General features: G+C 37.1%; 1 protein-coding gene across 3 annotated transcripts in view; it reads right to left on the reverse strand.

Moving 5' to 3' along the window:
• CC2D2B (coiled-coil and C2 domain containing 2B) overlaps window positions 1–27,882 on the reverse strand; it is a 101,089-nt gene that overhangs the window by 70,615 nt on the left and 2,592 nt on the right. The window contains exons 3-10 of one of the 3 annotated variants that reach the window (XM_032883656.1): window positions 25,058–25,134; window positions 24,635–24,700; window positions 22,504–22,587; window positions 18,123–18,321; window positions 17,674–17,810; window positions 17,444–17,572; window positions 8,024–8,233; window positions 5,383–5,480 (exon numbers count right to left, since the gene is read on the reverse strand). In XM_032883656.1, the coding sequence (XP_032739547.1) occupies window positions 5,383–5,480; window positions 8,024–8,233; window positions 17,444–17,572; window positions 17,674–17,810; window positions 18,123–18,321; window positions 22,504–22,587; window positions 24,635–24,700; window positions 25,058–25,134 (1,000 nt within the window). Of the gene's footprint in view, window positions 1–5,382; window positions 5,481–8,023; window positions 8,251–17,443; window positions 17,573–17,673; window positions 17,811–18,122; window positions 18,322–22,503; window positions 22,588–24,634; window positions 24,701–25,057; window positions 25,135–27,882 lie in introns of those variants that run through there. The other 2 variants (XM_032883637.1, XM_032883647.1) reach the window with 2 other exon arrangements.

Genomic DNA, 27,882 nt, shown 5'->3' on the forward strand with positions numbered 1-27,882 from the left:
TGTATATATACTGCATCTTATTTATTCATTCATCTATTGATGGACACCTAGGTTGCTCCATATGGATTTTTAAAATTTTAATCCAGTCTACTAATCTAGACAAAAATGGAGCACTCAGCCCATTTAGATATACTTAGGTTTAACTCCATTTTCTTTTGTTTTCTACTTGTCTCATCTGCTTCTATGTTCCTTTTTCTCTCTTTTCTTGCTTTCCTTTGGATTGTTTCAGTATTTTCATATTGTCTCACTTTCCTCTTATATTGATTTGAGAGATATATCTTTTTTCTTTTCTTTTAAATGTTATAAGTTAAAATATAAGCCCTTGATTTATCAAAGTCTAATATTAAGCTTTACCTTTACTCGCCTCCTCAAAATATTTAATTACACTTACACTCCTCCATTTTTTACTCAATTCTAGAAGATATATATTTGAACTCTCTCTATATATTTGTACCCCATGAGACAGCATTACATCATTTGTTCACTGAGACCTACCTATATATTTTCCACTTTTTTGCTCCTCAATCCTTTTTTTTTTACTGTAAGCCTATATTCCTTAGAATTTCACATCTGTGGAAAATCTCTGAGCTAGGGTTAAATTTTTGCACTTCCAGAAAGAGTATTTATTGACTTTGCCAATTATCTGCTGTCACTACTGATTTGGGGCTATTTTAAGTTAAATTCTAAATCTGGTATTTTAGGGATTCCTGGGTAGCTCAGCTGGTTAAGCATCTGCCTTTGGCTCAGGTCATGATCTCAGGGTCCTGGGACTGAGTCTCATATAGGGCTCCTTGTTTGGCAGGGAACCTGCTTCTACTTCAGCCTGCTGCTCCCCCCTGCTTGTGTTCATTCTCTCTCTCTGACAAATAAATAAATAAAATCTTAAAAAAAAAATTAAAGCTGATATCTTAGACCATGTAAGTACTATAAATTCAGATTATAAATCTGCACAAATGCTGGCTTGTGGTTATGAATTTTCAAAGGAACATTTTCCTCCTTCTGTCTAGTGAGAAAGTCAAAGACAAGTTTCTTTGTTATCTCCTTTATATTACCCCTTCATGACGTTTAACACCCATTAGAGAGTGATCTTCTGTTAGACTTTCCAATTAAGTTGAACTTGGCTTTATCTTTTGGCATTCCATGAAGCTGTCTGAATGACAGCTCAAGGTAACTATCCTTAGGTAAAAGCTGGCTCTACACCTCACTAATTTTTATGATTTCTCCTTTCACCTTATTTTTGGCTTTTGCAGATTCCTTACTTTTCTGCCATCTTGGCAATATGTTTATAAAGATAATATTTGTATTTTATCAGACATTTTTGGTTGTTTTCATTAAAGGGGCTGTTCATGAAATCCAGTCTACTAGAAATAGAACCCTACTGCCATTTATTCCTTCAGCAAATATTCACTGGATGCCTACTGCATTCCAGGCACTGTGCTGGGTAAGGGGGATACAGAGATAAATAAACATGCTCTCTGGGTTCAAGATGCTTACAGACATGTAAATTAACTAATGCAATAAAATGTTTAGGTATTATAAGAGAAGTCCACACAGCTAGAGTATGGGTTTAAGTAAGAGAATAAAAGGTGATAATAGGGAAAAACCTCAGAGTATGTGACACTCAATTCAAATCAGTGAACACATAATAAATATCTTATGTGATAGGAAATATTTTGGGTGACGGTAACTAATATCCCAGGAGAGAAAAATACAGAACAAATAATTATAAATGTGATGAATGTTATGAAAGAGGAAATATATAAGTGCTATGTGACTATACAAAAAATAAAGAGAGAGAGGGAGAATTTAATCTAATCTAATGGGCAAGTAAGAGCCCCGTGAGAAAGTAACATGCAATTGAATACAATGTATATGTTGACTTAGTATTAAACAGAAAACATGAAAGAACCTTCTAGAAACAAGAGACATTAAACAAAGATATATAGGGGGCACCTGGGTGGCTCAGTGGGTTAAGACTCTGCCTTCGGCTCAGGTCATGATCTCAGGGTCCTGGGATTGAGCCCCACATCGGGTTCTCTGCTCAGCGGGGAGCCTACTTTCCTCTCTCTCTCTACCTGCCTCTCTGCCTACTTCTGATCTCTGTCTGTCAAATGAATAAATAAAATCTTAAAAAAAAAACATGATATATAGATATTAGAGAGTCCACTTAGGGCACTGACTATGAAGTTCCAAAGCAGAGAGCCCCTACTATGAGGCTGGAGAGGTAAGTAGGAGTCAGATTGCACATGGCCTTACAGATAATGCTAAAGTTATTAAATTTTATTGTAGAGGTAATAGAAAGCCATTATTACTAATAGCCATCTATTACTAATAGAATTAGTAATACATATTATACATGTGATATGGTTTTAATATACATAGAAAATCATTTTGGTGTCAATATGGACCATGGCTTTAAAAGAGGTATTTTAGGGGTGCCTGGGTGGCTCAGTGGTTTAAGCCTCTGCCTTCGGCTCAGGTCATGATCTCAGGATCCTGGGATCGAGCCCCATATCAGGCTCTCTGCTCAGCGGGGAGCCTGCTTCCTCCCCCCCCCCGACCCCGCCTCTCTGCCTGCTTGTGATCTCTGTCTGTCAAATAAATAAATAAAATCTTTTTAAAAAAATGAAAGAGGTATTTTAGGAGACTGTATAGTCAGGCTATGACATAAGCACCTGAAATAAAGCAGAATCAATGGGAATGGTTACTGGTTGGATGTGAGGGATGAAAAGACAGACAAGAAGGGGGTCGTGAATGACTTACAGCTTTCTATATTGGGTACCAGTTGATTGTGGGTGCCAGGCAGGCACTTAGTAGACAGATAGTCATTAAATGTTAAATATATATTTTTTCTAATAGAAACACTGTTTTTTCAAATGTCCACAGACTACTCTTTGCAGCATTTCAACACCACTCCAAAAATTTTCCTGAATGGAAATCTATTACATTGCTTTCTTTTGCTTTGATAAAGCAATGACCTCTTCAATAACCCTCCTACACACATACACACAAGCACACACATAGAGGTAGACCCTTATTTACCACCATCAGACCCCATCTAAAGCCTACGTTTCTCTTTCTTGCATTAAAGCTTACCTGTTCTAAGGGAAACAAAAGCAAAAATGAACTGGGACTTCATCAAGATCAAAAGCTTCTGCACAGCAGAGGAAACAGTCAACAAAACTAAAAGGCAACCTACAGAATGGGAGAAGATATTTGCAAATAACATTTCAGATAAAGGGTTGGTATCCAAGGTCTATTAAGAACTTATCAAACTCAACACCCAAAAAACAAATAATCCAGTCAAGAAATGGGTGGACGACATGAACAGACATTTTTCCAAAGAAGACATACAAATGGCCAACACACACATTAAAAAATGTTTCACATCACTCATCATCAGGGAAATACAAATCAAAACCACAGTGAGATACCACCTCACACCAGTCAGAATGGCTAAAATTAAAAAGTCAGGAAACAACAGATGTTGGAGAGGGTGCAGAGGAAGGGGAACCCTCTTTCACTGTTGGTAGGAATGAAAACTGGTGAAGCCACTCTGGAAAACTCTATGGAGGTTCCTCAAGAACATCAAAATAGAACTACCTTACAACCCAGCAATTGCAGTACCAGGTATTTACCCCAAAGATACAACGAATGTAATGATCCGAAGGGGCACCAGCGCCCCAATGTTTATAGCAGCAATGTCCACAACAGCCAAACTGTGGAAGAGCCCAGATGTCCATAGACAGATGAATGGATAAAGAAGATGTGGTATATATACAATGAAATATTACTCAGCCAGCAGAAAGGATGAATATTAACCATTTATATCTATGCGGATGAAATTGGAGGGTATTATGCTAAGCAAAATAAGTCAACCAGAGAAAGACAATTTTTTTTAAAAACGTTGCCCAGGACATCCTTTTTTTTTTTTTTTAAAGATTTTATTTATTTATTTGACAGAGAGAGATCACAAGTAGGAAGAGAGGCAGGCAGAGAGAGAGAGTGGGAAGAAGGTTCCCTGCTGAGCAGAGAGCCTGATGAGGGACTCGATCCCAGGACCCTGAGATCATGACCTGAGCCTAAGGCAGAGGCTTAACCCACCTAGCATCCAGGTACCCGGAGAAAGACAATTTTCATATGGTTTCATTCATATGTGGAATATAAGAAACAGCACAGAGGATAAGAGGGGAAGGGAGTGAAAACTGAATGGGATGTCATCAGGGAGGCAGAAAAGCCATAAGATACTCTTAACTATAGGAAACAAACTGAGGGTTGCTGTGGGGGAGGTCCAAGGGGGAAGGTGTAATTGCGTGAGGAGCATTAAGGAGGGCACATGATATGATGAGAACTGGTTATTATACACAACTGATGAATTACTGAACTCTACATCTGAAACTAATGATGTACTCTATGTTGGCTAATTGAATTTAAATAAAAAAAAATAAAGCTTACTTGTTCTGTGTTCATTATGCCAATGTCTATTCTTTGCCTTTAATTTTAGTTAAACTTATTTTAAAAAACACCAATTTATTGTTTTGTAAATACTGATGGCTTCTATTCATTCATTCACTCATTCATTCATTAAAGTAATATATAGAGGGCTCATTACATGCCAGGCCTTGTGCAAGGTATATGTCAACCTTCTCAAGTAACATTGTTTGCATTTAACTAGATTATTCTAGGAAACCAATTATTAGAGACTATTGTCTCTAGAGGTTGTAAAACCACATCAGCTCAACAGGCAGGGAAATTCTTTAACTACCAAACCACTCTCTTATATAGACAATTACTGTATCTTTATGCATAGGTGAACTTTCTATCCAGTAAGTACCTCCCTGTGAGTTTTCCTGCTTTTGGAGATCTTGACAAATAATTATATTTTGTCTTAGAATTATTTTTCCAGTTATTTCATACTTTCTTCTCTTCCCAACTATTCTATAAGCTAATGGTTCCCAACTTTAAGACCATGTTTTTTTTACAGGGGTTCTTAAATCTATGTGCTCTTTGAGTATTACCTTTAAACTGAATTAGTAATACATATTGTACATGTGTATATATAGACTAGTTCTCAAATATATACAAATGCTTGAGACTAATATGATCCTAAAAATATTAGTGAACTCAGGGTGGTTTATAATTAACACGTGCTTTTTAAAAAATCAATGGATATAAAATTACAACTGCTTTCATGTGACACTTTATGAAATATTTTTACACAAAACTGGGTCTTAAGGAAAGGCTGGAGCCACTTCTGTAATTGCCTAAAGACTAGGGACCTTGTCTTTTCCTTATTTTATATCTTCCATAGCAACTGCAATACTCAACTTAAAGAAGTTATTTTTAAATGGTTAGTAGATATATTAATGGTCCCAAACCTACCTTATCTGCCAATAATAATCTTGTAAAGATTTTTTGGTCAGCTGGCTTCTTTCCAAGTTTTCATTTGCTAATTTGGTAGCATCTGTCAGTGCTTTCAGCTACAACAAAGAAAAGAGCTTTTTTGTGTATCTCATCCACTGTTACCAGCACTCCAATTTCTCCAAAGGTCTAGGCGTGTGCAACAGAAGCACAACTGCATAACTTTTTGTGTATTTCTGTCTTATCTTCCAAAATATATTTCATATAAGCACCTTGCGGTAGAACTGAGAAGAGCATCAATATCTAAGGAATAAATATTATACCTAGAGCTTTCCAGGTAATCAGTTCATCAATTAATGTAAAAAAAAATACCAATTAATCAAGATGGTAGATTGAACACAGGAATCTACCTTATTTTCCACCTAAAATCCCATGGTTAGAGAAAAGATATCTGTTTATCTGTCTTAACCATATCCACTGCTAACATTATATCCATATCTATACATGTATATTTATAACTGTTTATATCTTTATCTCCCTATAAAAAATAAATGCATAACATAGGAAAACAAGAAAAAATAAGATCAAGAGAAGAAGATACTGAGGAAAGCAAAAAGATAGAAATATACACAGAGAATATTCATAGAGAAATAAAACTGGAGGAACCTGTACCCTAAAACATTTGTAGGAGAAATCTGTCACAGTTAGGGACAGTTTGTAGGAACTCCAAGACTAGAGTCAATTAATATGAACTTCTACTGGAAGAAATCAGAGAAGACCTCAACAAACATGAAGACATACTATAGTTCTGGATAAGGGAATATAACTTTTATAAAGATAAACATTTCTTTCAAAATTAATATAATATAATCATAGTAAATATGATAATTGAATTTTAAAAACAGAAGTTGACAGGCTAATTCTTAAGTTCATATGGACAATCAAATCTTTGAGAACATACAAAAACATTCTAGGAAAAAATGAGGAGCCACTTGTTTTACTACACTATAATTTAATAATAAAGTAATTAAAATAGGGCACAATGAGGGGTGTCTGGGTGGCTCAGTTGGTTAAGCGTCCACCTTTGGCTCAGGTCATGATCCCAGGGTCCTGCCCTGTGTCAGACTCTCTGCTCAGTAGGGAGCCTGCTTTTCCCCCTGCTGCTCCCCCTGCTTGTGCGCTCGCTCTCTCTCTTTCAAGTAAATAATTCTTTTAAATCTAAAAAAAAAAAAAAAAAAAGTAGGACAGGGCTAGACTATTACATCAATGGAATAAATAGTTCTTAAATCTATAAAATATGTTAAACTAGTTTACAATAAAGGCAGAATTTTAAATTAGTAGGAAATTATGGTGTTTGGCTAATCTTTGGGGGGAAAGAAACTGAACTGAATCTCACAAGCCGCCAATACAAACACTAGACAGAATACAAGTCTAGAAATTACACATGCACACACACATATTATTAGAATATATAAAAAGATAACTATAATTTTGGTCTCTTAGACACCATTGGTTGCACTTGAAAGGTCATTTTTCTTGGATGGCAGAACCCTAATTTTGTTCAATTGCTTGATTATCTTCCATGTGTTTCAGAGGTAAACCCTGATTAGCCATTTGTAGCAATTTCATTCTTCTTGCTAGTGCTGGTTGAGACATGATCATGTGAGATAACTCTAGCCAATGAGACCAGAGGGAAATCTGCCCAGATGTGAGGGGGAAAGGCTGAAGAGGGCTCTCAAGTGAGGTACTATGCACACTGTGTGTCTGGTCAGCTGCCTTGAACTGGAGCAGCCAGGTAGTTTACCTGACAGGAGCCAACGAGGTCAATTTGCTGAAGATGAACATTAGAAAGGGAGGAAAAAAGCTAGGGTTTTTGATGGTATTGTTGAAGCACCAAATCAGCCAACCCTAGAGTTGCCCTAACTTTGGACTTGTGATATAGGAGGTAATAACTTTTCCTTATTGTTTAAAGCCATTGAAACAATTGCTTTCCTTACTGTTTAAAGCAACTGAAATGCTGACTGATACACTTGGGGTAGAGAAGGTCTTAGGAAGCAAACAACAAAACCTAAAATACACAAGGGAAAAGATGGAAAGATTTGGCCTCACTAAAAATTTTAATGTTTGCCATGATACATAAAAAATGAAATTAAAAAGCAAGTAAATGAGCGGTACAAATTCATAAAAAATAATCAGAGGGTACTCATTTGATTTTTTTCCCCCCACACTTTCATGTAACCTTTATGCTGTCATTGGATGATTGGGTTAATCATTCTTAGACTAAGACTTTTCACATTTTATATGAGATTCAAGATCTAATATTTTCATCAAAAATACTTTACTAGACTTAAAACAACCATATGGCTCTTTTAAATAGTAATCTTTTCAAATACTCTTCTTGAGTCATAGGACCAAGAATACCAATGATTAGCAAACCATCTGTAAGTGCTAAATATCCTGCAGGATATGTTTGAGGCTACCTCCCTGGTCAGTCAACTCCCAGAGTTTCTTTTCAGAGAAACTGAAAGAAACTATTGTTCCAATTGGTTAAATATTTAAAATGCTAAGGGAATATGTTCTAGGATAGCTTGCTCTGTACTATTTGTTTTCCCTTTCAATATTAAATCTTCAGCTCTATAAATATAATGGAAGCCATTCTCACCTTCTCATAAAGCAGCTGAGGTAAATTCTGTTGCTGCCTGTCCTGAAAACACTCATAAAGTTGAAGCAGCCTAGCACATAATACTTGTTCTTGATTGAAGAGAGGATGATGGCTGAATTGTAAACCCACAATATTGAGATCTAATTGGTACATTTCCCTTTGACCTTCCATTTTGTTCCTAATAGAGCTTTCCAGATCAGGTTTCACTGCCTTTTAAAGAAAAATACCTACACAATGTTAATTTGATTCTTTGTATTTCTTTTGAAATTACAAGTGACTTTTCTTTATAAAAGTAACATGTTAATTGTAAGAAAATTAAGGGATGTAGAAAAGCAATAAACAATAATTTGGTCCTTCTTCCTTGAAATTATGACCCCTGATTTCATTAAATATATTTACATTATATCCACTTTAATCATCTTGCTATAATTTATGTCATATACCTTACGTCATGTGCTGGTAGAGTTTAGACTTTCAGGTTATAAGCCCTGCCAATGATTTCCTAAAGCAACACTATGACAAATGGTGTTTAGATCCTTTGGGAGTTGTGATCTAATAGTTATCTATGGGTGACAGTTAAGTGGTAAACCCTTACTGAAACAATGCTCCTATATGAATATATTGTTAACCCCCTGGAAAATTCTCTGGAGGGGCCTGGAACCTCCAAGCAAGAGCTAAGGAGACCATTTTTCCTTATACATGAGACTATCTCCACTTCTATACCAGATTGTCCTTAAATTAGCTGAAGTCTTTAGGCCTTAATATATACAAAATGATTCAAATATGTTTTAGTACCCTATTCTGAATTTAAGCACATTTGCTTGAATATGTATGTGACTGGTTTTTAGTGATGTAATTTGAGAAGGTTAACGGGTTACTTGGCATGCATAGTCTAGTTTGTAAGTCTAGCCACTTCCAATAAGATCCATGACTGCATCCCCCTGAAGAAGAGAGCACGAGCCTTTTCTCTGGACCAGTCTGGTATAATAGAACATGCTTGTGCCATTGCTATTACAACTGCTGTTACACTGAAAAACTGCCATCCCACCTGTGGCCTGGGGTGGCAGATCCTCAAGGACTGCAGAAATGCCTGTATTTCTCCCTCCCTACTCTCTCCCGAGCTAGTTATCTTCCCCTGTTTCCTCACTGGTTTGAGGGAAGGCAAGAGAAGAGCCATAAAGTTTGTTTTTGTTTCATCCTTACCTTATAAGTCTCTATTCTCTATGGAAGGACCAACTCAGAAGAGAAAACCTGCTCTTGATTCCACTTAAAAGATTAAGTCAGTTAGTAGTAAAATGGTAATTTACCAGGCAAAACCACCAACACAATAAACAGTTTAGGTATTAAGTAACCAAATTATAAATAAACTTTTGAGAATTAAAGTTCCTAAGCTAGAGAGGACTGTCTTATTGAGCAGATTCTGCACTGGTCAATTAAGTGAGGGAATTAAGTGAATTTCTAGAACTAAGTTAGTCCAAAAGCACAAAGATCTAGGAATAAGAAGTCAAAGGCCAGATAAATGCACAAAAATATCCAAGCTGATGACGAGTGTAAAATCTATGTAAAGACATGAGACTGTCTGAAGAGGGAGAAAAGGGCATAGTCAAACGGTCAGGCAAAACTCACATAGGCAATGAGACCTGGGGCAGAGGAATGTGGCAGAGCAACAGCACAGAGAGAACTTTGGTACTTGGGCAGCTCTTATCTGTGCTTCAGTTACCTTTATATTTCTTTTATTCTGGTGAGAAACCCCAAATGAGCCTTGCCTCTAAGGCTGGCCAGGCAGAGTAACCAATGTGGATAAGATAAAATGGAAAAGCAGGCAGAAACATTTGTCTGGCACAAATTCCAGAACATCGTCTGCTATGGATGCTACAGAATGAATTTTAATACTCAGTTTAGATGCCTGGTGAAGTGACATTTCCATTTATTTCCAAGTCTAAAAGGTCCGTGAAATACTGAAATTATGCTTGGATGAAGCTAGAATAAATAAATGCACTTAAGGAAAAAGGTATTTGTTCAGCCCAGTGGTTTCCAATTTGGGATTCTGGTGGTTACAAAGGTTAATCTAGATGGCGATTAGTATTTCTCAAAAAATTGTATATTTTGCATTTATTTGTTATCATCCAATTGTTCATGCACGCAATCATTCATTCATTAATTCAACAAACTCCATTGTTTCAAGGATCTCTCTCCCTAAGAATAATGGTCTCAGATAATTATGTTAAAATATCTGTGCTTTATCTTCAGCAAAATTTAGATGAAACATATTGTCACCATAAGGTGTAAAAGTTATGCCACTTAATAACAAAGAATAAGATAAGATCAATACTAGGGATTATCTCTCCTCCCTCTTTCATTCTTTTATTTTTATTTTTAATGGAGATGGATGTTTTTAGTGGCCAAGCTGGAGAAAACAGAAAGATAGTGCAATGTTGGGTGTGTATGTGTGTTGGGGGGGATCATTTACAAAATATAAGTAAATATGTTATATTATAAATGAGGATGGGGTAGAGACATTGCTAGTCTCTCATGGTGTGGCAGGCAGCATGCAAAAAATAATCTTTCTAAGATTATGCCAGTCAACTGATGTCTTTCTCTTCTAATGTATACTAGAGCCATAAAAGTTTACATCTACTGAGATTGCTTTACAAATAATAAAAGCACTCATTGAGTGTCTACTATATGCTAAGCATTTGGATATGTGTTAGGAATTGATTCAAGAAAGAAAGGAAGGAAGGAAGGAAGGAAGGAAGGAAGGGAAAGGAAGGAAGAAAGAAAGGAAAAGAGGAAAAAAAGAAAAGAAAAAAGAGAAGAAAAGAAAAGAAAGCCCGGGGCACCTAGATGGCTCAGTGGGTTAAGGCCTCTGCCTTCGGCTCAGGTCATGATCTCAGGGTCCTGGGATGGAGCCCCACGTCAGGCTCTCTGCTCGGCGGGGAACCTGCTTCCTCCTCTTTCTCTGCCTGCCTCTCTGCCTACTTGTGATCTCTGTCTGTGTCAAATAAATAAATAAAATCTTTAAAAAAGAAAAGAAAAGAAAAGAAAAGAAAAGAAAAGAAAACCCTACTCTGCAGTCAAGCAGGAAACAGATTAGGTAAACAGAAGACAGAGATACAGACTGAACCTTGACATAACTGCAACCTAGCTGAAATCAGGGAAGTCCCTAATTGGATTAATATGATTATCCCCACTCAATACCCCTAACAAAGCAAAGGATACCACTTTTCTGAAAGAAGATATCATCTAGAGATTTTATAACTTTTCATATGTAGTATTTGTAATACAATAGTCATCGACCATAATAAAGACCAGTCTAAATGAGCAAAATGAAGAGAAAAAACAAAAATAAAAACAGACTCGCAGGAACCCAGATATTATATTTACCAGATATGGAGTTTTTAAAGTAGCTATTATTAATGTGTTTTTAAAAACAGAGTAAAAGAGAAAATACATGAAAACATGGCATATTCTAAGAGGAAACTGGAATATATACATAAGAATCGAATGTCAGATGAACATTTTAAACTGAAAATATACTGAAAATATCTGAAATTAAGAATTCATTAGACAGGGATGCCTGGGTGGCTCAGTTGGTTAAGCGGCTGCCTTTGGCTCAGGTCATGATCCCAGCCTCCTGGGGTCGAGTCCCACATCGGGCTCCTTGCTCAGCAGGGAGCCTGCTTCTCCCTCTGCCTCTGCCTGCCACTCTGTCTGCCTGTGCTCACTCTCTCTGACAAATAAATAAATAAAATCTTAAAAAAAAAAATTCATTAGGTGATTCTGGGAATATGGTGGCATTATAGCTTTAGATAGTCCCAAATCTCTACCATTAAAACAGGCAGAGCAACTACATAGCAAAGCCAAAGATCCATGGACAAGATCTGTAACAGAACTACATCCCCAAGAATCCCTCGTGAAACCCAAAATACAAGTGGGTGAAGACAAACCACCAACAGTAGAAAGCTTGCATAATGTCGGTGATTGTCTGGAAGAAATCTAAGAAGCAATGAAGCATCTGAAGGTCCTGAGAGCAGGAAAACCCCAAGGAGCCAAAAGTTAGTTGTTCATCGGAAAGTGCAGCATGCCAACTCAAAAACAGCAGTTAAAACTGGAAGAGGTTTTGTCTATTCCACCTGTTGGGGGGGGGTGCCCGGCTTTTGGAGAGGACTAAAGGGTCTGAGAGGAGCCTACTTCCTCAGAATTTTTAGGACAAGTCTTCACACTAAAGAGAAACTTCTAGGAGTGGTATAAAACTTGAGAAGGCCAGGAACCACAGAGATTAAGGAAAGAGGTGAAAAAAATATCTTGGAAGGGAAATCCAGCCAAAAAATTTTGGAAATCCAGCCACTATATATTTCTAACACTAGACAAAAACAACAGAGCTCTGTGACATTATTAGAAAAGTTATCAGGGGCGCCTGGGTGGCTCAGTTGGTTAAGTGCCTGACTCTTGATTTCAGCTCAGGTCTTGATCTCGGGGTCATGGGATGGAGCCCTGCATGGGCTCCCAGCTCAGCATGGAGTCTGCTTGACATTCTCTCTCCATCTCCCTCTGCTCCTCCCCTTGTGCTCTCTCTCTCTCTCTCTCTCTAAAATAAATGGATAAATCTTTTTTTTTTTTTTAATAAAGGTTTTACTTATTTGACAGAGAGACACCCAGGGAGAGAGGGAACACAAGTAGGGGGAGTGGGAGAGGGAGAAGCTGGCTTCCTGCTGAGCAGGAAGCCCTATGCCGGGCTCAATTCCAAGACCCTGGGATCATGACCTGAGCCAAAGGCAGATGCTTAACCGATTGAGTCACCCAGGTGCCCCATAAATGGATAAATCTTAAAAAAAAAAAAAAAAAGAATAAAAATGAATAGACGGTAAAATAATATCCCCACAAAGTAGAAAGAAATCCCAAAACAGATAAAAATAGAAATTGTACTTCTGAATGAGCTAAAAGACATTGAGAAAATTTTTGACATTTAAGAACATAAACCAGAGTTTTAAAAAACTGAGAAATGCGGTGACAGAAAGAATTAAAAATTTTATTTATTTATTTATTTATTGAATATTTTATTTATTTATTTGACAGAGATCACAGGTAGGCAGAGAGGTAGGCAGAGAGATAGGAAGGGAAGCAGGCAGAGAGCCTGATGCGGGGCTTGATCCTAGGACCCTGGGATCACAACCTGAGCTGAAGGCAGAGGTTTTAACCCACTGAGCCACCCAGGAGCCCCAGAATTAAAAATTTAAAAAAAATTAAAAATTAAGCCTAAACTAGAAGGAGCATAAGGGCAAAGAAACACCACAAAAATGAACTTTTTCTTAAGGTATAGAGGGAGAAATCTTTCTAAATAAAAAAGAAATGAATAAAGAGAAAGAATTCATTGGATGGATTTAACAGGAGATAAAGCAGAGCAGAAAATTAGGTAAGTGAAGTAGAAGACAGATCATATAAAAAATACTCAGACTAAAGATCAGAGAGAAGACAAGGAATAAAAAATAAGAGCAAAGTAAGACATAAGAGACATGTGTACTTAAAGTCCCAGAACAAAAAGAGGAGACTGAGGTATCAGTCCTATTTGCTAAGAAAATGGCTGACAACTTTTTTTAACTGATGGATGACATGGAATCATACATTCAGGAAGTTCTAATACCCCAAAGCAGAATAAATAGTGAAAAACTCACAACTCAACATATTATAGTGAAAATTATTGAAAACCAAAGAGAAAAACTGAAAAACAAAGTAAGACTTTAAGTTGGCTTTTCAAGGGGTACCTGGATGGCTCAAAGAGTCTGACTCTTGATTTTACCTCAAGGTCATGATCTCAGGATTGTGAGCTCTAGCTCCATGTCAGGATCCACTCAGGGAATAGATTCCGCTTAAGATTGTCTCCTCTCGGAGTGCCTGGGTGGCTCAGTGGGTTAAAGCCTCTGCCTTCGGGTCAGGTCATGATCTCAGGGTCCTGGGATCGAGCCCCACGTCGGGCTCTCGGCTCAGCCAGGATCCTGCTTCCCGCCCCCCGTCCCCCCACCACCACCGCCCCTCTCCCCCTTCTTGTTATCTTTGTCAAAAAAAAAAAAAAAAAAAAAAGATTGTCTCCTCTCAGGGCACCTGGGTGGCTCAGTGGATTAAGCCTCTGCCTTCAGCTTAGGTCATGATCTCAGGTTGTGGGATTGAGCCCCCCATCAGGCTTTCTGCTCAGCAGGGAGCCTGCTTCCCCCTCTCTCCTTCTCTCTCTGCCTGCCTGCCTTCTTGTGATCTCTGTCAAATAAATAAATAAAATCTTAAAAAAAAAGGTTCTCTCCTCCCTCTCCCTCTATTCCTCCCCTCTCCCATAAATAAATAAACAAATACTTTTAAAAAGATGTCTTTTCAATAGAAACAATGAGATTCTAAAGAGAGTAGAAAGCTTTCTTCAAAGTGCTAAAAGCAAAATAATGTCCAATCTAGAACTCTAGATCTAACAAAAAATACTCCAGCTCAGATTTTTATTTTATGTATTTATTTTTTACTTCAAGGGTATGCTAGAATTCTTTACAGGACTTGTGGACTTCCACAAAAAGGCACTCTTGGCCACGGGTGATTGTCAGAATCATTGTACTTTGGATAGGAAAGCAACAGAATACTCTTTTTCTGCCATTATGATGATAACATTCTCTCCAGCTTTCTTCTACTTTATCAAGATTATTTTGTCTATTCAGGGTCCTTTGTGGTTCCATATGAAATTTTAAGATTGTTTTTCTGTTTCTTTGAAAAATACCATTGGGATTTTCATAGTGATTGCTTCCAGTTTGCAGACTGCTTTGGGTAGTATGGATATTTTAACAATATCAAGTCTTCCAATCCATGAACATGTCATTCTTTCTACAAGACAGTCTTTTATTTTTAAAGAAACTGTATCTGTAATTAAAATTGTTCCCACAAATAAATTTTCAGGCCAAAATGGATTCATCAGTGAATTCTTCCAAACACTTAAGAAATAAATAACACTAATACTGTACAATTCTCCCCAGAGAAAAAGAAAATATATTTTTCATACAATGGAGTTCTGTATAGCAAGAAGATTAAGCAAATTATTGTTGCATGCAGCAACATAGAATGCCTACTCTATTATTATATTTATGTAAAATATAGGCAAAATATAGAGGTAAGAGTATATAAAAATATAGAGGTAAGAGTAATCTACAGTGGTAGAAATTATAATAGTAGTTATCATGAGGGGAAATAGTTAATGGCAAAGGACATGAGGGGGACTTCTGGAATGTTGGTAATATTCTATCCTGAAGGGGCGCCTGGGTGGTTCAGTGGGTTAAAGCCTCTGCCTTCGGCTCAGGTCCTGATCCCAGGGTCCTGGAATCGAGCCCCGCATCAGGCTCTCTGCTTGGCAGGGAGTCTGCTTCCTCCTCTCTCTCTCTGCCTGCCTCTCTACCTACTTGTAATCTCTGCCTGTCAAATAAATAAATAAAATCTTTCAAAAAAAATATTCTATCCTTAAGCTCAATGCTGGTTACACAGGTTTGTTGACTTTATGTAAATTTATCAAGCTAATATACTTGATATATTTATATTTCTGTACATAAAGATAACTAAGTGAATACATTGCTAAAATCCCCCTCAGAGCCTTGGAAAGGGACCTCTGCAAAGTTAGGGACCCTAATTTTAAAATTCATTAGCATCACAGCAAAACTGCCTCTGACTGAGGCAATGGCAATTCTCTTTTAGGTGTTCTGATCTTAAGACTCCAGACTGAGGGGCCAACTGGGTGGCTCAGTTGGTTGAGCATCTAGCTCTTGGTTTTGGCTCAGGTCGAGATCTCAGGGTCGTGAGAACAGAGTCCCACATGGGCTCTGCACACAGTGGGGAGTCTGCTTAAGATTCTCTCTCTCTCTCTCTCGCTGCCCTTCCCCCCTCTAAAATAAATATATCCTTAAAAAAAAAAAGACACTAGATTGAGCTTTCTAAAAGTATTCTATATATGCAATTGAGGATTAGGACAGAGATCTGGGAAAGATACATGTTTGGGAGTCACCAGCAATCACATGGTAGCAGCAGTCATGGAAGCTGGGATTATTAGGCAAAGAGTATGATGAAAAATACTGTATGAAGAAAAAGAACATAAAATTGCTGTATGAAGAAAAAGAACATAAAAAGACCAAGGACCTAATTATACGTCTTCAACATTGAGTTTCTTTGCTTCCACTTGGGTAGAACCCTGTTCATCGAATGATCAGAAATTCTGGTAGACAATTGTATATGTCTGTATAAAAGAGGGAAAATTAATTAAAGCTTAAATGCATTTTACATAGTAAAATGAAAAAGGCTTTCTTAGCACAAAGTGTTGGTATATTTTTAGAAAGTCCCAAGAACAATTTATAAGCAGTATAAAGATATGAAAAACATACCACAATTTAAGAAAAAAAATTTTTGATTTCCTAAATTCCCTGGGAAAGAAAGAGAAACGTGGGAAGAAAAGAGCATTTATCATATATAAAGAAGATCCTTATATGTTATAGAAAGACAAGGAGACTCCCAAAACTGACAATCTTTTCAGTTGAGGGAGAGCCCTCATTTCCTCAGGTTAAGAAACATCAACCTAAGTGCCCTTGCTATTAATATGTCCCTGCTATCAGAATATGCAAGAACTAACTGTAAGAATTGTAAAGAAGAAGCATTAATTACAGAAGGAAGACATATAATTACTGGGAGAGAAGTAACTCAACAGGTTCAAAGCAACAGAGGGAATAAAGAATAACATCCTCTATTTCTAGTAGATAGTTTTCCACTTTATATCTACTCACAGCCATATTTCTTATATATAGAATGGTTAAGGCAAATGAATGTGCAACTGAGTTTTCGTAAATAGTTCTGATTTAAATTTTTCAAGCCAATTTTTAAATATAACTATTTCTGTCCAAATATTTCTTCTCATCAGGTTAATGGACTGCTAATTTTCATAATGTCTTAGAATACATCTAAAATTTATTTCTTTATGAGTATAATATACATTCATTTTTGAAATTTAGAAAATAGAGAAAGAAATAAAGAAGAAAAATTAAAATAATCCTATGTTCTACCAGTCAGAGATAATTATTTGATATATTTTCCCACTCTTTTACTCTATCTACACATATATGTATATATTTATTCATTCATTGAGTAATTCATTCATTATCTGTTTGTATAAAATTAGGATCATATATGACTTGGCATTCTGCTTTATCACTTTGCATTTTGAGTACTTCCTCATATCACTGAACTTTCTTCAAAAACATAATTTTAATGGCTATTTCACATTTCATTATAGTTTTGCCATTACATTACTAGATTTACTAATATCTTTAGAGGGTGAATTAACACTAGAAACACATAAGTTATAAATGATATAATACGAATTCTTCTAATCATAATCACAAATAAACTGTTGTTGGTTACCTTTCTGTATATGGTCTTTAGCGCTGGATTTAAAGATCCCTTGCTTGTGTTTAGCCTGAAATTCCATGACTGTCTAATGGGTGAAGGTAGTGACATAATTTCTCCACTTTCTTCAAACCAACACTTTCCCTACCAAAAATATTTAAGAAATAACGCAGTAAAATACTTCACTAAAAACAAAAGTCACATACTAGCAGTGAATGGTGTAACTTGTTAGCTGGTGCACTTGCCTTTTCTAGGGTAAGCAGGCGGTTTTCCATTTTGTTGCAGGTCTTTTTGTATATTCGTGGCTTTCTCTGAATATAGAATCCTTCATCTTCTAAAATGCGTGGAATCATACCTTTTGGCAATTTACGCTGATTGACCACTTAATGACAAAACCTAGATATTACTTTAAAGTCCAAATTATTAAACTGGTATTGACCAAACAAGAAAAAAAAAAGGCAACTACCATATACCCTACTACTAAAGTTTAGCAGAAAGTCTAAAACAAACAAACAAAAAATATTATATATATATATGATTTCTTTTAATCAGTTTCCTTAAAGTCAGAGAAGATGTGAAGAACAAATGTAGAAAACTTTCTGTAATTTTAGATCAGTTCTTTTTATCTATCCAACATACAAAGAAGCACTACTCTAGGAGTCATTAATGACTTAAATATTATAAAGAATTTTACCTGGAGAACTACTTGGCACAAAAATGTTTGCCTGTTGTTTTTTGATTTGTTCTTTATCATCTACATATTCAGCAGCTTTTACTTCGAGTAAATCTGGGAAAATGATTTCCTCCATAAAATCTTCATCTTGGCCTTTGGCAAAATTTTGTAAATTATCACCAAGTGAAAAATGTTTGGGGTAACTATCATTTACGGATCGCTGTTGAATACCAAAGAGAAAAAAAATAAGCAAATATGCTGTCTCCATGATTGCATATAGATAAGTGAGATGTATTGGGAACTTGCAGTTAACTGTCTTTCTGAGTCATGCCACCTAGTTCAAGGTCAAGCTGAAACTGTTACAACAAAATCTCACTGATCATAGGAAGAATTCATTTAAGGCTTAATGGTATGAAGGACTACTGAAACAGAACTACAATTAAAGTCCCTCCTCGTCCATGGAAAATGACCTAAGATATCGGAATATGGTATTTCAGCCACTGAGAATTCACAGTGTAAGTCAAAGTCCAGAGACATCAGGCCATGCAGTCTTAAACTGTGTTTTTTTTTTCACCATTCAGAAAGCAGTATTACCTAAAATGATATGGAGCATTCATGCTGGTTTCTGGATGGTATTTAAAAGAAAAAAAAAAAGATTCAACATAGAAATCTATGGCAGAATGATTATAGGGAGATTCTGAAATACGATAGCTACTACAAAAATTATAAATAATCTGAATATAAGTATCTAAACAGATGTATTACTAAATATCAAAATGCATACTTTTATATAAGGATCAGAAATTTTATATGAGTCTCTTCACACACACAAAAATCATGAATTTATTCTGGATGACTTTACTTATCTAATTTGAAATCTATATATATTGAAAAACAGAAGGAGACAGAGAGTGTGTGAGTCATGCATATAAAATCCCTCAATTTTCCAAAACATACATTTGGGGATAAATAATTAAATTAAAGAATAATTTGACCATCTCTGATAAAATTATGAAATCAACATAGTTAATCAACATTTAGGTTCATATCAAGTCATCATAATCTTGATCCCTCTCTCCTACCCCCATCAGAAATCAAGAAGTATTTTATATCCAATAAAATTTTTATTTTATTTTGCGAAAATTTGAGGGATCTCTAACACAGGGGATCTCTGAAGATTCCAATCCCGACAAGAAGGGGCTTGAACTCCCGTTATCAGGCATCTCTCATAATACCCCTGGTGTGGACCAGGGCTTTCAACCTGCCTTAGAGTTAAGGTTTGTCCTGACAGCTGAGTAGGTCAGCGCTCATCTTGGATCCCAGCCTTTTATTTGTGACCAAACAAGTCTCTTTTAAAAACTTTACCCTGTTCAATTGGCCTATATTTTTAGCCTTAGACAAACTATGATTTTAACCAATATAAGCCCCATCTGACCAACTATTCCTTATTTAATCTAAGGCTAGCTGCTCTTCCAGATCTCCTTCCTGGTCTTTACCATGCAGCTCACAGCAGAGCAGTGTCTGTGCTGTTAGGTGTCATGTGAATGGGAGTATGAGGTCAGAAGGCATCCACCTAACTTTCCATTCATAACTCTAGATGGACACCTGAGCATGGTGTGGTTAGTGTGGTTAAAAAGAGATATTATCCTCCCCGCCCACCCCCGCCCCGGCCATGTCACAGGAACATGTCTTGCTAATTGTGGTATGATAAGTAGAACTGTCAGAAAATAACCCTGGACCTCACTCTGGGCTGCCCAGACAACATATTTGGGATCAGGACTCCCCTTTCTTCCTGCAGAAAGAAACTCAGTCTCCCAAATGGTGGCTCTCTCCTCCGTGATGAGGACACTAGTTTCCTATGGACCTCAAAGTCACCAGGTACAGGGCAATGGCTTTTCAAGACAGTGCCTCTAAACAACCCACATCTAAACCTGACTTACCAAAGCCCAAAGAGCCTATTTGCCTCACTGACCTAATTTCTCTCATGCCTACCCTCTGGGAAGGAAAAGCAGCCATAATCATAGTACCTGACCCTGGTATTTGTTGGATGGACCGTCTGGTCTCTTGTTTTCCCAGAAAAGCTCATTCCTTAACCCATACTGTGAAACTCCGGGAGGTCACGTGACTTGGCAGAGCATGCACATGTTTGAAACTCACTTATTCAATATTCATTGGAATATTCATTGAGTGCCTAATATGTTTCAGAAGAAAATAAACAAATAGATATAGAAATATATGCTCAGGAGCGCCCGGGTGGCTCAGTGGGTTAAGCCTCTGCCTTCAGCTCAGGTCATGATCTCAGGGTCCTGGGATCGAGCCCCACATTGGGCTCTCTGCTCAGCAGGGAGCCTGCTTCCCCCACCTTCTACCTGCCTCTCTGTCTACTTCTGATCTCTGTCTAATGAATAAATAAATAAATAAATAAATGCTCAGTGGTGATAAGTGTGTTTAAGGAAAAAAAAAAAAACCAACAAGATAGGAGGATAGAGAATACCAGGCTAGGTGGGTAGGGGCTACTATTGTAGATAGGGCTATCAGATACAGTATCTTAAATTATCTAAAATGATGAATCATTTGAACAGAGACCCAAATGTAATGAGAGAAAGATAGCATGAGGATAAAGGAAGAGCTTTCTAGACAAATAAAAGGTACAAAGTCCTTTGCATGTTGTGAGGAATAGGAAGGAGGCCAATCTGGCTGGAGTTGGGTAGGAGAAGGGCAAAGAGGTAAAAGATGAGGTCAGATAGGTACCAAGTAGGGCAGGATATACAGGCTTTGGAGGACTTTAGCTTTTGTTTGTTTTTTGTTGTTTTTCATTTTTTTGTGAGATAGGAAACCGTTAGAAGTTGTAAGCAAAAGAATGGTATGTCTTAGATTTTAACAGGAGCACTTTGACCACTGTATGACATGGAAAAGAGATTGTTGGGGCACTAGTGAGATACTAGGGAGACACTGGCAATGATCCAGATGAGAGGTTATAGTGGCTTAGACTAGGGTTATACTAGTGGAAGTGGTGGAAAGTGGGTCAGATTCTGGGATACTTTGAAGGTAGAACCAACAGGATTTGTGATGAATTGAATATGAGGTCTGTTAGTAAAAGAGGATCCAAAGATGACACCAGGGTTTGGATCAGCAACTGGAAAAATGGAATTGCCATTTACAAATATGATTCTGTTCATATGAATGTCTGTGTATGTGGAAGTCTGGGCATAAGCACTGAGAAACGTGTGAAAAGTGAGAGTGGTTTATCTCAGCGCAGTGGGATTTGATGTGATTTTTAGTTTCTTCATATGGTTTTCTGCATTTTAAGAAATAATGTACACACTTTCTTCAAACTTTTAAAAGATAAAGTTGTTTTTATTGTAGAAAAACCAGCAAGAATCAAGAAGGAATGAAAGGACTGAACAGGTTGCAAAGAAAAGGGGATGGAAGGGACTGGGAAGCAAACTGGAATGGAAATGGGTGTCCAAGAGGGACTCAGGAGGCCTGAGGGTTTAGGCAATGCTGAGCTGCATCAGAAGATACTGGGTAGAATTCCGGGGGATAGTAGTACTGGGGAAGGGACCAAGGAAACTGCAGAAACTAAAGGCAGAGGTGGAACTGGAGAAAGTGTAGAGGAATAGCAGCGACAGGGAGAGAAGAGGGATGAACAGTCAGGAGATGGGAAAGACCCATGAGACCGACTAGTACAGGTGGAGAGGGCCACCAGGGAATAACAGCGGGTGAGGAGCTTGGGAGGCATGGGAAGAATTGCTAGAAATTAGAAGGGTCTGGGATCAGACTAGGAGGGATGAAGAATGAGGCATCTATGGAGAGTAATGGAGACGACAGAGAACAAAGGGGGCACTTGGAGAGGACAGGAGCAACAAAAGAAAAAGAAAACACAGGCTTCGGAGCTGACAGCCTGCACTTCCAGCTCTGCTGATGTTTCACCCTCATCTCTGAGCTTCCTTACCTTTAAAGTAGACATTATAATAACGCCTGCCTCACACGATTACTATGAGGACTGGATGATGTTATCCATATTAAAATTTAGTGTAACACTGTGCATCCAGTAAGTACTCAATAACTGTTTGGAATTATTTTTTTTAACAGATTGTTTTTTTTTTTAATTAAAAAAAATTTTTTTAACTTATTTATTTGACAGAGAGAGATCACAAGTAGGCAGAGAGGCAGGCAGAGAGAGTGAGAGGGAAGCAGGACCCTGAGATCACGACCCGAGCCGAAGGCAGTGGCCTAACCCACTGAGCCACCCAGGCGCCCCTTTTTTAACAGATTGTTAATTCAAAGAAGAGTCAGCTTAAATAATAAAAATTTCATCTCCTAACCAAGTATTTCATTCTATGCCTTTAATAGAGGGCTAATTTGCCTGAGACAGGAGAAGAAGGGGAACAAATCCAACCTGCTCTGAACAGTGGCCCACAGCTGAGCCTTCTTCACCGTTCGGCATGAAAAACCAAAGCCCTTCCTCCAGCGAGACTTCCATCTGTGGATTAAACAATGGTCAACCGGTATTTAGGGTGGAAAAGAGTATTTTTTCTGCTAATACACGCAAGAAATATTTTTCTGTGATATGGTAAACAGTAATGGTCATTTTATTCATGAGCGAGGAGGCAGCAAGAGTCTGTTTGGTTCATTACATTTTTGGGGGTTTTGTTTTGAAGTTTCTGGTAACTACAATAAGAAACAGAATGCAGTAGAGCCCAAATGTTCTGCCTCCCAAACTGTCTTGTCACTCTAGCCAGAGTACTAAGAGTATTTCTTTACAGTTTGATCAAAATGGGGGCTCAGGGCAAATTCTTCTTTTCTCTCCCTGCTTTTGGATGCTCTCATATATGTGTGCACTCACATACAAGTACCACCCAGCCCACCTACAGTCTTCTGTGGTTATAGACAGTTAAAAGTATTAAAAGGTACATATTCCTACTTATAAATTTGCTGATAAATAAGTTTTTGCTTTTCAGTACTGTCAAGTCTGAATCTTTTAAATGTAAATCACTTACCACTTCTTTCTCACATACATATTAAAATGAACTGTTTTTAGGGAGATTTGGGAAGTAATTAATTCCATAATAAAAAAGTAAAACTCCGGTTACTAGAAGTCAAAGAATTTTAAAATATATAAAATACAAAGCTTATCTTATATCCTGTCCGTATCTACAATTCAGCTGTCACATTAACTTTAATAGTTATTCACCCTGCAACAATGCTACATATCAAAATTATCAATATACCTTACTTCCCTTCATCTCTGCTCATCGAAAAACCACTTGCTAAATTCCTCAACTTCCTGAGCAGATATCTAGCAGCTGGTATGGAGAGTCTTAGAAGCCAATTTCTCTTCTTTTTCACCTCTTTTCTTGACACCCAATGGACCGACTCTGACAAGCTTCCAATTTTTTATTATTCAGTTACATAAATCCAACTTAGGCAAACTTTTATTTGTTGAATGAATAGCATGTATACACATCTTTTTTTTTTTAGTCCGCTTTTACTTTTAAATTTAATTAAAATAATTCTTACTAAGCACCCAAGAAGGACACTGTGGGAGAAACAAAGATGACTTTGAAAAAATTCCTTGCAGAGCACCTGGGTGGCTCAGTCATTAACCATTTGCTTTTAGAGCAGGTCATGATCCCAGGGTCCTGGGATGGAGTCCTGCATCAGGTTTTCTGCTGGTAGGAAGCCTGCTTCTCCCTCTCCCGCTCCTCCTGCTTATGTTCCCTCTCTCACTGTGTTTCTTTTCTGTCAAATAAATAAAATCTTTTTAAAAAATTCCTTGCATTTTAAAATTTGTAGAGTTAGTCTCGCTGCTTATGGCAGAAACGACTAGTTGTCTATTATGGTCTTTCCCCCCACCCTGTCTCTAGTAACAGAATCTACTTTTGGGGGAGCTACCTAAATATTTTCCCTGCATTCCTTTAGGGGAAGTAATGTGTGCAGCTTGCAGGTCTTACCCTATATGAGATCAATCTGCAACCCTCTGGCTCTTTCCTTCTTTCCCTGTGGCCAGCAAATAAAGGCACTGAAGATTTGCCACTGGACTCTGAGATAGAAACCATCTGCTAAAGATGGCAGAGCTCTCCTGGCAGTTTACCTACCTGTTAACAACTAGAGAGAAATAAAACTTCGATCCTAATTAAGACATTTTACTTGGAATCTTTGGGCTAAAGGTGCTTAGCAACTTTTACCCTAAATAAGCTAGTTCCCCTAAAACAAAGGAATTGTTTTGTCATTTCAAGTTTCAAATATGTGATTACACATTGAATTATAAAACAAAAACTGTAAGTTTTCACCTACAGTATTTTATTGTAATTTTTTTAGGATAAAAATAATGTCAGGTAGGAATAAAGAATGTTGTAAATTGGTATGAGGAATCTTTGTGGAGTGACAATAATGGCTTATAGAGTTGATTGCATCACTCTGTAAGTTTACTAAAAATCGTTAAATCAAACACTTAAAATGAGTGATATTTTGCTATACAAAGTATAACTCAATAACGCTGTTCTAAAAAGTATAAAAAAATTATTTACCTTAGGCCATTGATACATCTTCTCATCAACAAGTAGCTGAGGTGAGGATTTTTCACCTTGATTAATCTGAAACATAACATAAGTAAACGGCATGGAAAATTTAATCTTCACAAATGTAGACATAATTGTGCTCATAAGTCTTTTATCCAAAATGGATAAAAAAATCAAGATTTTTCAATGCTTTTCTTTTAACAAGTACATACATGTTTTCCCTTGAGATGTCATATACAGTTACCATGACTAATTCAAATTTTCTTAGCTTTAGGTTTGAGGAAAAAAAGCATGGAAAAGACAAAGCATTTGGGATTTAAGGAGCTATGTTAAAGGCTGAATTTTCAATCTTTTCTGACAAAGAAAAGTTTATTATGATATATATTACAGTAAAAAGTAAATATGAAAACAGGAAAGAAAAAGAAGCATTACCTTAGCATTTTTTAGCTTCTCTCTTACTTTGCCTCTCAATGTTTCTATTATGTTTTGATTTTCTTCTGCATCTAAATCAAGAAGTCAACATAATAAGGAGTTCATGACATTTTCTTATAATAAAATAGCAACAGTAGAAAAAACTGCTTATTAAATAGGTAAACTGCATGTATTTCTAAAGATCATGACAATTACAAAGACCGGGTCATTGTCCTATGTGAGCTTAGAACTAAGACCAAAGGCTGTTATCCCTTCCCTCTTTTCCATTTTGGACTAAATAGTCAGGACTGAAACGTGCTTCTTAAGATCTCCTACTACTAATGTATTCACATCAATATGACTCTTTATCTTGATTAACAGTTTTCTTATGTAATTGGCTGCTCCCATATTGGGGGCATAGATATTTACAATTGTTAGATCATCTTGGTGGATAGTCCCTTTAAGAATGATGCAGTGTCCTTCTGTATCTCTGACTACAGTCTTTAGTTTAAAATCTAATTTATCTGATATGAGAATTGCTATCCCGGCCTTCTTTTGAGGCCCATTGGCATGAAAGATGCTTCTCCAACCCTTCACTTCCAGTCTGGGTGTATCTTTAGGTTCAAAATGGGTCTCTTGTAGACAACATATGGATGGGTCCTGTCGTTTTATCCAATCTGCAACCCTGTGCCGTTTTATGGGTGCATTTAGGCCATTCACATTGAGGGTGATTATTGATAGATAGGTTTTTATTGACATCGTGTTACCTTTGAAGTCTTTCTTTCTGTAGATTGTCTCTATATTTCTGTTCAATGCTATTCTTAGGATTTTTCCTCTTTTATAGAACTCCCCTTAATATTTCCTGCAGTGTTGGCTTGGTGGTTGCATAGTCTTTTAAGCCTTGCCGGTCTTGGAAACTCTTTATCTCTCCATCCATTTTGAATGTCAGTCTTGCTGGATAAAGTATTCTTGGCTGCAGGTTCTTCTCATTTAGTGCCCTGAATATATCTTGCCAGCCCTTTCTGGCTTGCCAGGTCTCTGTGGACAGGTCTGACGTTATTCTGATGGGCTTTCCTCTGTAAGTAAGGAGGCTTTTTGTCCTAGAGGCTTTCAAGAGACTATATCTACAATTATGATTCCTCAATTTGACTATCAGGTGCTTTGATGTTTTTTTGGAATCTATAATCTTGGGTGGAGACCATTTGGCCTCTAGTACATGAACGCTGGGTCCATTCGTGAGATTGGGAAAATTTTCATGAAGATCTTGTTCCACTATATCTTCTAGACTTCTTTCTTTCTCCTCCCCTTCAGGGATTCCAATAATTCTGATGTTGGAACGTTTCATGGCTTATTTATTTCCCTGATTCTGTTTTCGTGGCTTCTAAGCTGTTTGTTCCAGGCTTCTTCCTGATCATTTCTTTCTATCTGTTTGTCCTCCAGATCACTAATTCTATCTTCTGTCTCAGTTACCTTAGCTTTGAGAGAATTTAGATTAGATTGGAACTCATTGAGAGCATTGTGAACCTCAGCCCTGGTAGCTTTTAGCTCTGCCCTAACATTGTGAACATCATCTCTGGTCGCTTTCAGTTTGGCCCTAATCAATTCCGTTTGGTCATCCATGGCTTTCTCCAACCTAGCTATTGCCTGGATAATTGTTTTTTTATATAGATAATTTTTAACCTATTTACCATCACAGTGAGCTGTCCAGTACATCAAATTCCATAATAACCTTCTACCCTGAACTTTTTGATACATACACCTGTGTTTTTCTTTCACATTTCTATTTTTTAAATTTCTTTTTTTTAATTTTAGTTTAGTTTAGTCTAGTTTATTCCTTTTTTATTTTTATTTTCTAATATTCATATAGAGTTCAACTTCAAAGTAATCTATTTTCCCCAATCAATACTACCCCTATAGGTAAACCAATTTTTAATCCCCCTTTATCTTAGGAAAGTTGAGTCCTTTAACAAAGATATCAAGATACATCCAGGAAGAATCAAAACAACCTTCCTCGCCCACACTGAGAATTTATAAACACTCTCCCATCTTTTTCTTCTACCAGTGTTTCTGTGTTTTTGTGTTTGTCCTGATAGTATATAAAATCTCACACTTGGGGTTCTTTTTGAAGAGGTTCTTCCTTTATTTGCTTATATATATATATTTTTTTTCTCTTGTCATATAATTTTATCAGTCTTTTTGTTTGTCTGTTTTTGTTTGTATACTTCATAAATCTTACCCTGGGGCCCCTTTGGGCTGAAACTTCGCTTTTATCTTCCCTTTCTTTCCTGTCTCTCTCTCTCTTTTTTTTTTTTCTTTTTCTTTTCTTTTTTCTCTCGTTTGGGTGGGGAATCCTGATTGCTCAGAAGTGGTCCAGGGTGCACCCTGACTGCACCACGGTCGATACATCCAGCTACATCTGTTCAGTCATCTCTCACCAAAATGACTAGGAGGAGGAAAGCCCAACAGAAGAAAAATACAGAGGATGGACCTTCTGCAACAGAGCTAACGGCTATCAACATAGACTATATGTCGGAAAGAGAATTCAGGCTAACAATTATCCAGGCAATAGCTAGGTTGGAGAAAGCCATGGATGACCAAATGAAACTTGCTTCTTTTTGTGACTTTCTCCCCTACCTTCTATATTCTTAGCTATTGGAGAGTCCTTCTTTGTAGTCATTCAAAAAAGAAAAAAAAGAAAGAAAAAAGCAAGCTCCGATAAGCATGAGAACAGTCACATTCTATGTAGACTGTTCCGTAGAGTATACAAATAACAAAGCCAGGTTACTTCAATATGATTAAACTGAAGAGAAAGGGACCTGAAAGGAAGAGAGAGAAGTGTCCACGTA

This window comes from Lontra canadensis, unplaced genomic scaffold, assembly GCF_010015895.1.
Source record: "Lontra canadensis isolate GAN:19392208 unplaced genomic scaffold, GSC_riverotter_1.0 scaffold3, whole genome shotgun sequence".
Taxonomy (NCBI): Eukaryota; Metazoa; Chordata; class Mammalia; order Carnivora; family Mustelidae; genus Lontra; species Lontra canadensis.